This window comes from Ursus arctos, unplaced genomic scaffold (genome assembly GCF_023065955.2).
Source record: "Ursus arctos isolate Adak ecotype North America unplaced genomic scaffold, UrsArc2.0 scaffold_19, whole genome shotgun sequence".
NCBI lineage: Eukaryota > Metazoa > Chordata > Mammalia > Carnivora > Ursidae > Ursus > Ursus arctos.
In genome coordinates, this window is record NW_026622863.1 from 26,648,365 (window position 1) to 26,659,990 (window position 11,626).

At 49.2% G+C, this 11,626-nt stretch overlaps 1 protein-coding gene across 2 annotated transcripts; it reads right to left on the reverse strand.

The window, feature by feature from the left end:
* Positions 1–708: 708 nt before the first annotated feature.
* Positions 709–11,591, reverse strand: ATXN1L (ataxin 1 like). Of its 2 annotated transcripts, none has more exons than XM_026495148.4 (3): positions 11,487–11,591; positions 9,523–9,590; positions 709–8,372 (listed from the first exon to the last, which is right to left on the reverse strand). In XM_026495148.4, exon 3 carries the CDS (start codon positions 8,253–8,255, stop codon positions 6,189–6,191), a length of 2,067 nt encoding a protein of 688 aa, XP_026350933.2. In that variant the 5' UTR covers positions 8,256–8,372; positions 9,523–9,590; positions 11,487–11,591; the 3' UTR covers positions 709–6,188. The 2 variants fall into 2 exon arrangements, with proteins under 2 accessions (XP_026350933.2, XP_026350934.2); XM_026495149.4 differs by having other exon boundaries at positions 709–8,375.
* Positions 11,592–11,626: the final 35 nt, after the last annotated feature.

Sequence of the window (11,626 nt, forward strand, 5' to 3'; positions counted from 1 at the left end):
TTGAGCACTCGCTATGTGTCAAAGAATATTCTGAGCACTTTACATGGATTATCTCATTTAATTTTCACAACAAAGTAGGAATTGTAATACAAACTCAGGAGCCCAATGCCTGGATTTAAAATGCTGCACTGCCAATTAAAAACTTACTTTGGGCAAGTTACTTAACTTCTGTCTTGGTTTCCCCAAACACAAAATGGAAATAATAGTATTGGCAACAAAAGACTATTAACATATAATTAAAATATATAATATATAAGCGTATTAATATGATATATAATAATATATGTAACTTAGGATGGTTTGTGGCACCTAGTAAGTGCTCAATAAACGTATCTGAGTCACAATCCTGTATTTGAGTGTTTCACCTCTTACTACCAGCAAGCTTTCTAGTTTAGAAGCAGTAGCTATGCTTGTAGCTGATGTATTCCAGTGATTTCTGGCAGCATTCCTGAGGAAAGAAAACTGGAGAAAAGGCCAGCAGTGAGGACATCTACAAGTCCTTGTGATTGATTGTGCTGTATCAAAGTCTATAGGTAGACTTCTGGGTCACTGAAATACACACCAACAGAATGTGCAGATCTGCCCGGAGCCGACCACATGAAGATGGGCAGTATTAGCCATTACAAGTTCTCCCATGAAGGGCTTCTATCCCCCACCCAACAGCCACCATCTAAGGCTGGGATAAGAAGAAGGCGCAAACACCAAAAGGAAAAGCTAGTAGTTTATATAGATAGATATATAGATATATAGATATTGATATATATTGTGTTTACATAGTCCACAAGTTAAATGCAGGTATCCATAAGAAGAGCATTAACAATAAAAATACAATCTGTGTGTAGCCAAGTACAGAGACTTAAAATGGTAAAACAGCAAAAAGGATCTCACAAAAGTACAAATATACAGTACAAATTGATTTATTTAAAACAGTTACAAAAAAGCACAACAAAATAGAGATTATCCTTAGAATTATTAATGCTTTGTTAAAGATCAGGTAGGATTAGAGGGTAAGAAATGGTACTGGGTGGGGGGAGCACCTGACTAGTTCTAAGGCTTTAGATACAATGCAGTTGATTACATATTAATTCAGCCATTACATACTGGGGATAGTAGTTGAGGGATCAGTAATTTATCTACAGGGAACTCCTACACAAATCAGATCCAACCAGACCTCCCCAGTGCCGTCCTTCTTTACTCCTCAGGACCCTAAAGCCACCTGATGACAACATTCCCACTTTCCTTTCTCCACCCCATTCCCTATCCATATATTCTTCCCTCCCCTAAGGTGCTGTGCAAGCTGAGAGCAGTCTGCTCTCTGCAGCTGGAACATATACTGTTTTGGCTACAGGGATCCTGTGTGTGACTAGGAAGGTTGTAGGGGACAGCCTTATTTTAATACTTCAAGTTTGCCACGAGTACAGTCAGTCTCTTCCCAGCACAATCTATATTCTCTTGAGTGTGAGTATCAAGCAAATGAGGGATGAACCCTGCCTTCAGCAATACCAGCAACGCACTAACCACTCACAGCTCACAACTACGTGCAAACTCCCCGTCCAGGGAGTGGGTGTAAAACCACGGTGTCACCAGCTTGCTCTCTGAAGAACCTCAGTCCCCGTGACAGTCATAAAGACAGAAATAAATGCTTGCAAGTTTGACAATAGGTAAAGGCACATGGGCTGCTGCCATACACACTGCAGACAGGAACCCAATTTGAGGCCATCTTCACTGCTGGGCATTTGCAGTAGAATGGCTTTGGGATCACACAGACTTTGAGTTTGCAATCTATCGGGGGAGGATCTAGGCTTAACAGGAGAACTAATAAAGAAACCTTAGTGTGAAAAGTGCATTTATTACTACTGTTCCTGCTGGGGAGGCTCAGCAGGGCAAACCGCACCACCTCTCCTCCTTCCACCCCAGGCACTGTGCATAGTCTGCAGGTAAGGAGAGAGTGCAGTCGACTCTAGCATCTCGAGGGCCAGTGTCATCCTAGGCCCAGATCAGGTTTCTGGCCCAAAGATGGACCCCAGAGTTGAAAGAGCAACTGAAAGCTGCAAAGACCCAGATGCTTATTTTATTATTGCATAATGTGGGAGGCCTTCCCCAGCCCAGGGAAGCTGGACAGTGAAGGCTTCCCAGCAAAGGGCTAATAGGTTCCTGGTCAACATCCAACCCTGCACAGTCCAGCTCAACTGTAGTGTACACTTTTTCCCATCTGGAAAGTATTGTAGCTTCAGTGTGGTTTAGTAAACTTAGCCCTAGGAGGCCAGGAAGTCTCCCTAAAACTTGGCCTCTATCCAATTTACTTTGCTCTTAAGACTGTGACCTAATCTCCAGGGCCAATTCAGTTAATCGGGTATCTTTACTCCAAAGGACCCAGGCCCTTTCCCAGTCAGCCCATGTCCACCCTTCATCTCCAGTGTGATCATTCAACTCTCCAATGTGCCTGCGTGCCACAGGTTTAAATCACACCACCACCCTGTTTATCTCCTATGATGTCCACGGGTAAAAATACAACTAAACCCTACTGAGGGGCTATTTCGGTCAAACTTCAAACCCTCTTCAGTCCCAGAATCCACATAACTGGAGTCGAATGACCCTCCCGAGGATGCTGACAAAGGCCCTAACCTGGTTCCCCGTCATTATTTTTAAAAACAGGATATAAGATACCACAAAGGAAAGCAGTTAATACATAGAAAATGCCCACTAATAAGACCTGTTTACTTCTCCCTCAAGACAGATATTAGGAGCCAAAGGGCTTCTGACAAGCACTGAAGCCACATCCCTTTGGATTCACCAGCCCACCAGCAGCATTTCATACTATCCCTATTCAATATGACTTTGCTATAAAGTAACACTTGCACAGGTAAGAATGGACAGGATGCCTGGATTTCCTCTATATAGTCAGACATGGAAGGACAGGGAGCTATAAAGGGTAGCAGGCAGGACAGTGAGCAGACAGCAGCAGTGGCAAAGCAGCACAGAGCAAAGCCCTTGGTGTTATGACCGACTGGGACCAAGACTGTAGAAGGGTCAGTCGAGATCTGCTTGGGCCCCTTCCCTTGGGTATAAGTATTCAGCTCTGAATTCCCTTCCCCCATGCCACCACCCATGCCCCCCCGCCGCCATGTACACCATGTACATCTTGATAGGAACGATGATCCAAGACGTGGATGTATTACCCATCCTTTACCTGGTCACTCTACTCCCAAACTGGTAGAGGCATTCCTGTTTAGTGCCAGAGTTAGCAGTCCTCCTTTCTATTCCTAAACTCTGGGAATTTCCTACCACTGTCAAGGGAGTGGCTTTGGCCTTCTTCAGTTGCCCATTTCCCAAAAAGCTGAAAGCTTCTCACTAAAATGCTCACTATCTCAAAACCACTCTTAGGTCTCTTGCCAACTTATGAAATTCCTTTAAGGAAGGGAAGACCACCATAGGCTCGTCTTATTTCTTATGCCTGGAAGAAAAGCCTGAACGGGAGGGAAATGACAAGCAGATGCCACAGCTCTGACCAAGATTTAGAGCACAGAGCTTCTTTTCCTGGGAGCCCATACTTTACAAAAGACACCTCTGCAGTTTAGCAGACTTGAGTATTAATATATTACACAGACATGGCATGGTACTAGAAGAGCTGCTGATATTCCTTCACCGGCTAGAGACAGAAGAGGAACAGCAGCAGAAAGGTCAGGGTCCAACTTGCCAATGTGCACAAGATGTTCTCTTTCCAGGATTAAGTGGAAATTACCAGGTGGGGAAGTGGAGGATCACTTGGTTTAAACTACTCTATCTGGTTGGACATAGGTTTGCTCCCACCACGAAGAAGCTCAAATGGTGTCCTTGGCGGACACTTCTTTGTCTACTGTGTGCATGCCACTGTATTCAGTTGGTGAGCCTTCCTATGAGAAAGGAGGTTTCTGAGAAACCAGTGCAAACAATAATCCCTAGGAATGAGCTGATCACAGAACAGCCAGAGATGAGGCCTTCTCCCAGGGCAGTCATTTGAGGGGATTCCTCAAGACTTAGCCCCATAGGCCCCCTCTGTAGGAAATAAGCCAGAGAAAGCAGCACTCAGAGAAAATGGGGGACGGGGAAGGGAAAGGTGAGGATCCCAATCGCATACAAGGTTGAGTGTTCACCAGAGTTGGTGTTTGGTTCTGAAGTGACCTGGAGACTTAAGTACTCACAGTCAGGTCAGCAGCTTCCTTTGGATGGGCCTCTAAAACCTGACTGACTGCTCTCTAGGAATGAAACAGTGGCATGTAGGGCTTGTAGCAAACAAGCCAGTCTCAGTCACTTTGTTCCCCTAGGAGAACAACCTTTAGCACCTGAACACTAAGAATGACTCCATTCTCAGAACTCCCCCTCCCCCCCAGGAGGTAGGTAAGATTATTTATCCCCATTTGGCAGCTGGGGAGGAAGTGAAAGAGCGAGAGGTCACAAGACTTGCCTGAAGTCCTTGACAGAGCAGAGATCAGACCTCAGAGGTTTGGGACTCCTGATGACAGGCAAGGCCTCGACCAGTCCAAGTACATTTCTAAACGAAATGTCAGGATCATACGCTGGGAGAAGCCTCATCAGAGAGCTGGGTGGACAATACCCTGAGATGCTTCAAGAGTCTGAAGACCCCTGAAAAACAAACAAAAAAACCCACCCACCCACCTGAAAGCTGGTGGGGGAGCCTACTTCTCAATACCCAGTGGAAACCCACAGTCCAAGCTGATGCTAAAGTTGTGAAGAAAACGTGGGCTTAAGACACAAGGGGAGCAAATGCAACTAAGACTGAGAATGCTCTTTGCAGAGGAACACTCCACCATAAAGTGAGATCTAGGAGACTTCAAGTACTGGAAACTTATCAAGACTATCCCAGAACCTTAGAGCTGGCTGTGGGAGGGGACGGCTCAAAGAAGCCTGAATGCTGACACAAAGTGGAATAGGATGGGAGGGGCTGTGTAAAAACACCATGACGGGCACTGCCCAGCCAGGTGTATTTGCCCTGACCCAGGGCACAGTTCCCTTCTTGTTCTCTACCAAGCTGTTCAGCTGCAGAAGAGGGGACATGATTCTTTATGAGTCTTCTTGAAAAACAGGGAATATAACTGAAGAGGAAATCAAAGAGACCCCTCCACACCAAAAACTAGAGGTCTTGGTCAGAGTGGACAAAAACAATTTTGCAGAAGGGGAAAGGCAGTGCAGCTACAAATCAGGCCCAGGTCAAGACACCATGCAGAGGACAGGGCAGCAGAAGGGTGGGGGCAGCGCAGGCACTTAGGCACAACATAGACAGAGGAGGAGAGTAGGGGACTGGGGACAAAGGTCCACTGGTTCTTTCAAAAGTCACCATTACCAACTGGAAATTCAGTACAATTTGGAAGTAGGTCTGGCATGCTGGGTACAAGGAGCTCTGTTAGGTCAGCTACCTTTCCAGAAGCCCTGCCTAGAGCCTGGTCACCTGGCCATCAGGTCTTTCTCCCAAAGTCCCCTGACTGGGTCCCCGCCAAAGCAGTACTTCACTCTGAACCCTGGAGGGGCTTCTCTTTCTCCTGGTGCTAGAAGCCTTGTGGGAGGAACAGTGGGGAGATGGGAAAGGGCTGAGCACAGGATCAAGCAGAGTCCTGCAGATGAGTGCTCCTCCCCCACAAACCCACAGACATCTGTAACAAAATCACCCTTTAAAGTGCACAGCTCTCAAAAGAAGAGTTCTGGGTGGGAACCCTCTTAATCCCGATTATGGGGCTTCCTGCCTTCCCACCACAAAAAAGAAAGGAAAAAAACTTCAGACAGTTGAACTGCTACTATAAGCTGTGGATCATCATTTTTGGCTCTTTCTTTGCTCCCTCCCTCTGCCACCTGCCCCCAAAGCCCGACTTTCCCCTTGCAGGAGCTGGGGATGGGGAGGAAAGAACAGGGAGGCCCTGATATTTGGAATGTTTCTTATCCTGTGTGCACCCCCATCCTTCCTTGGCTCAGGCCTGCTGCTCCCCATCACAGCACCCTCTGGGGCTGTCCTGAAAGGATGCCATGGGGTAATGAGCAACAGACCCTGCCTTGGGAGGCTGCCTTCATGCCTCCTCTTTCCCCCCAATCTCACTGCCAAGAGAGCCATTCCCTGCTCGGCATGTGCAAATCCTCTGCCTGCTCATGGTGAGGCCCAGCTCCGGGGTAAGGCCCCAGTCCTGGTCTGGGAGAGAGGTTCATTTTCCTGCATTGGAACGCCCTTCGATGGACAGCTTTACCTCCTGCGGAATGAAAGAGGGACGGAGCAGTGCAGCCCGTGCCTCCTCCCCTTGCATGCTGTATCTTTGGAAGCTTGGGGCTGGCCAGCAGGCCTGAGCACCAGGCTCCGGCTGCAAGGGCTCTACCATTTGGGAGCCCTCACCTGACAGCTGGCTCTTCCCCTCACTGTCACATTGCTCTCTGGGTCCCAAGACTGTCCTCTCAGGCCTTTCTCGGGGGGGACCCAGCTGGCCTGGGGGAGCACAGCTAGCCTGAGAAACTGAGTTACTGTTCAAGCTCTGTAAACTGATAGAGATGCAGACATCTCCCACCTGCAGCCGATGGCAGGGCAAAGAGAAGAGCTGTGCAGTCCGCCCAGGGCTGCAGGAGGACCAGCCCTGGCCATACACAAAGAAAGGGTGCTCGGGGGGCACCTCGATGCTCACTTTGCTCTGCTGCTCACCAACCACGAAATGCAGCATGACAAATCCAGGCCACTGGCTCTCCTGAATGTCCACGACCGTGCTAGAGTCAATCTTCAGCCCCCCGCTCACTTCGGCACTGCGCACAAAGTCCTGGGTCTGGAGGTCCTCCACCCGCTTCAGCTCCCCTGTAGCCAGCTGGATGATGGCGCCTTTCATGAAATGGGAGGGCAAGTGGGAGGAGGTAATGGGGGGTGGCGTTGGCTCCTTATCTGGGAAGGTGGCTCTGGCCTGCATGTCCAAACTTGATGCCACCAGGATCTCCGAGCCCACGGGCAGCAGACCTGGGTCAGTTCCAGTGGGCACCAGGTTGCCATTGGCTACAACCATTGCTTTGGGTAAAGGTCTATGTTTCACCAGTTCCTGATGGGACTGAGGGTAGAACCCCCGGGCCTGATTTTTCTCGGCCATCTCTGCTGGGTTCCTGGCTGACCCTCGCCCCTCACCCTGATGGTCAGGGGTATGATGCGACAGGTTGAGGGGGCTGGGCTCATCCTTCCTCTGAGCTGTCACCACACGATAGTCCTGAGAAGCTAAAGCGCCAACCACCCGCTGGACCTCAAGGTCGGTGTCTGGGGTCCCTCGGTGTGCCGGCACTGCCACCTCCACCCGTGCAGTCTGAGAACCTGAAAACAACTGTCCATCCACCACACATTCTACCACTGGCACCAGTCCCTGGCCTTCACTCTTACTGTTGGGGGAGTCGAGGGCTTCACTTTCCCGCCTTACTAAATTTCGTTCTCGCTGTCTCTGTCCATTGGCAGCGGCTGCTTCCAGAGCAGACTGGCCCTCCTGAGGGGTAAGAATTGGGCTGGCACCTGCTGGAGGGGTTTCATGCAAAGTATACCCAGCAGGTAGCCTGGACATCTGATAATAAATGGGCATCCGGCCTGGAGCAAGGTCCAGTGGCTGAGTACTCGAGTGATGTGACAACTGCCCAGGTGGGGAGGCGGCAGAAGGGGCTTTGTTGAATGAGTGGGCTGGGGATGAAGCCTGGGGAGGCGGAGTGGCTCCTTCTGCCAGGAGTGAGGCATATGGCACAAAGTGTGGAAGGTGAGAGGTGGCGAGGTTGGCAGAAGGAGAAAGGAGGGGACTTGGTAGGAAATTAGGTGGCACAGCATAGGGAAGGCTATAAGGAGACCCGATAAACTGCAGAGAGGTGGACGGGAGTTGAGCGTAGTGGATTGGGGGATAGTGGATTCCTGGATGTTGAATCAGTGAAGACGCTACATTAAATGTGGGGGGCAAGGGGCTCATGTTCACCACAGATGGAAGGCCAGTTGGGGAGAAGGTAGCAGGTGGCACAGCCACCTTATACAGCATACCATACTGGTCCACCGTCAGACCAGTGATGGCCTCAGCTCCATCACCCCCCAGGCTGACTCTGGCTCCTGCCTGGCTCTGCCCGGCCACCACAACACCTCGGGACCATTCAGAGGCATCACTGGAGGGTGTGTGGTTAGTTGAGCAGCTGGTAGTTCTCCCCATATCCTCGCTGGTCACGGGGAGGTCTCGTTTCTTTGGTGGAAGGCATTCCTGACTCCTCTCATGAACAGGTTTCATATTGCTTTGTGGTGTTCCTGGAGCCTGGAAGGGGTCGGCTTGCTCCTTGGGGCATCAGAAGGGGCTTCTCTGTGGCTCCCCTGCACCCCTCTCTGCTGCTGGCTGGGGCGCCCACATCTGCTAGGGAACAAATCAGAAGCAAAGAAAAGTAACCTAGGGGCGAACCAAGTCAAAGGAAGTAGCAGAAACTGTGCCCATGGAAGAAGATGTAACAAAGGGGACTGCTGGGGGAAAAAAAGCATGAGAAAGGGGCAAACAAGGATGCTACCCTCCCCTCATTCATCCAGCCCAGGACATGAAAGAAACAGTCAGGGAAACCACAGAGAGCTATAGGAACAAACATTCAACGATGAGTGAACAACCTGTAGGCTCTACAACCCCAGAGAGACCAACAGCTTCAGGATCTGATGTGCCTCTGATGGGGACCTTGACTTTTCCCAGCCTTCTCCCCTAAGAGAAGATTTGACCACCTGGTTTTTGCTGCTGGTTCTTTTTCCTAGGCTTCTCCTTTTGTCACCAAAGATTACCGTGCTATCTTCTTTCCAACAGATGACCTCATCCTCACTTCCTTTCCCCAGCCCAATTCAGGTTATGATCTCACCTTTCCCCATTCCCCCTCCCCAAGCCTGGTTAAACTCTCATACTCCTTTGCCTCATATCACCACTACCTCCAAGACCCAGTTGCCACTGAAAAATAGCATCTTCTCTGCCCCTTGAAATACTACATTCCAACTTGGCCCCTATGGGGAAAGTGATTGTACTACTGTGTTCTATAATGTCTTGTTTCTCCTCTTCCCTAAAGAGCAACAAAACTCTTCTGACGACACATAGACTTTTCTCCCCTAATCTGGAAAGACTTCTTTTCTTCTCATTAACCATCTTCAATGTACTTTCTTCATTCGTTCTCTTTTTTCCTGTGTGTTTTCTTTTGCCGATGGCTCCTTTTTCACTGTAGGTCTGCTCTAGGTACCACTTCCTAAATTCTAGTTCCATTCCTCCAAACCTGTCTAGGTCTCTATGATTCATAAGAAAGTTCTCTCCCCCCTTCTCTTGCTGTCACCTTTCATACATGCTTTTATTTGTCCATTGTCATAAAGTACCCTTTTGGTCTGAACATTTCAATGCATGAACTTTGTCACTTATTTCTTCCAATCAAGGCTCCAGTTCTTTGGATCTGGATATTACACCGTTTTTACGTTCTGTTTTTCCACTGTTGAATCCCAGATGTTTTTGTCGGCAACAAGGCTTCCAAATTTCCCTTTATTACCTGAGCTTCCAGTAGTGCCTCTGAGCAGCTGTAGTAAGAAGCAGTGTCCTCCCCGCTGCCTTGGGAGCCTAGAAGACAGAAATAGGAATAAAGTAAGCAGGAGCCTAGCCTCTCACTTCCCCAGGGTCATCAAGGTAATTCTAAAGCCACAAAAACATTAAAGTCCATGAGTCCCTTGCCTCATGCTCTGCTCTAGAGGTAACAGAACATTTATCAAGCCTGTAGGAATTTGAATAGAGAAAAAGCTATCTTTTAAGCTCTAATCTGTAGAAAGATGTCCCTGAAAAAAATTTTTCACTGTATGTCAAATTTCATTGTTTTCCTTAACGTCATATTTTTCATTCTCTACCTGTACTTATTCCCCAAAGGTTAAATTTACTTTCAATCCCAATTTCAGGTAAATATGCAACTAAAAATGGAAGATTCAACATTATTCACATGTGAACAATGGGAAGCTGGAAAAATCGACCGCATGGATTTCACTTTATTCAGGGCTGATGAAAACACAGATGTGGACGTTATTCAAATGAGAAAAGTGGCACTAGAGGAAAAAGAACAATTATTTATGTTTCTGGGGCAGAAAAAGAGGTCAAGGGGGAGTCACTCAAGGGGAAGCCTTATTAACAGATTTTCAGGGTAAAAAAAATAGGATCCTGTGTGTATAAAATTTTCTGAGTGACAACTTCATACCAAGAGTTGAGTCAGGTGTGACAGAAAATGAAAACACTGCCTAGGTCCTCATGTAGCTATTAACAATGTGGAAACAAAGCTCAAACAAAATTATCAGTATCTGAATCAACACATGCCAGAAACATCAAGCACTGAAGAATGTATGGAGCCTTAATCTCTGACAACAGATAAAGCAGTACTGACCAGTACTCTGAGAAACTATCCACTTTTCTGTCCAAGTCCTACAGAACTGTAAGCCTCTAACAAAACTGAAGCAACACTTATCTCTTAAGATTGGCAAGGTGTGTACGTACAAGAAAAGGTGATGAGATAGGAAAACAAAGGGGAAGAAAAATTCTCAGTTCCATAAATACAAATTACACAGTGGGTACGAGTCTTGCATCCCTCCTTCGCGGGCAGTTCCAGTAACTGAAAAGCAATTAGCTTTCTCCCTCATTGGCAACAGAAATTGGGGTCACATCTCCAATTCCTGAATGATCTTTGCTTCCTGCAACTAAAATCTTGAAAACCTGCCTCAAGGTTAGCCAAACACAGCCAAATAAAAGAAATAAAAGAGGCAGGAGGTCTGAGGGAATGACAACAAAGAGTCAAGCCTGTGCACCAGGTTCCAACAACGCAAAACACATTTCGGAATCTGAAACCTCGGCCTCAGGAGGGGCTCAATGAGGACTTCTCAGAGGGAAGATGCAGCTTGTGACCCCAACCGAGCTAACGGGGAAGGGGGGTCTGTACCGGAGAGGTACAGACGTACGTAACCAGTGCTGCCAGTCAGAGCCCAAAAAGAAGAGACTGAACCCACAACTGGGTGAGGGCGAGAGGTACGCCCGCCAGAAAAGAGTGGAGCTCGGAAGAGACTACGAGTTATGGCTTCCCGTGATCCTGCAATCCTTGCTTCAACAAGGGTAGGGCCCGAAATTGGGAATTTAACGTTTAAGGGTGGGGAGTCGATCCTTGAAGCAGAGGGACAGGGGCAAGGCCCCACAGGCGATGCTTCCTTGTTTGGGGGCCCCTTCCCGCTCCGAAGACTCGGACACCCCGGCCCGCGGGGACAGAGCCGCGGGGGCGCCCGGGCCTGAGGCCTCCTTCTGGGCCGGGCCGGAGAAAAGCGCGCGGGACTCGAGGCGCGGCCTCTTTCGCTCCCGGTCCGCCGTTCTCGGGCCCCGGTCCGGCGGGGCAATGGGCTCCAGGGGGCCACTTCCTCCTAAGCTCCGAGCCCACGCCCGCTTGGCCTCAGTGAGGCCGGCCCAGCGGCCCCCACTCCTAGCGACACTCACCGGCCCATCTCACGGCGCTCCTCGGGCTCCTCCCGCTCGTCCCGGAGCCGCCGCGACCGCGGCCGCCGCCATCCCCGGCCCCGGAGCCGCCCCACACCCAGCACCCCCCCAACTCGGGCGCCCGGAGATGGCGTCAAGTG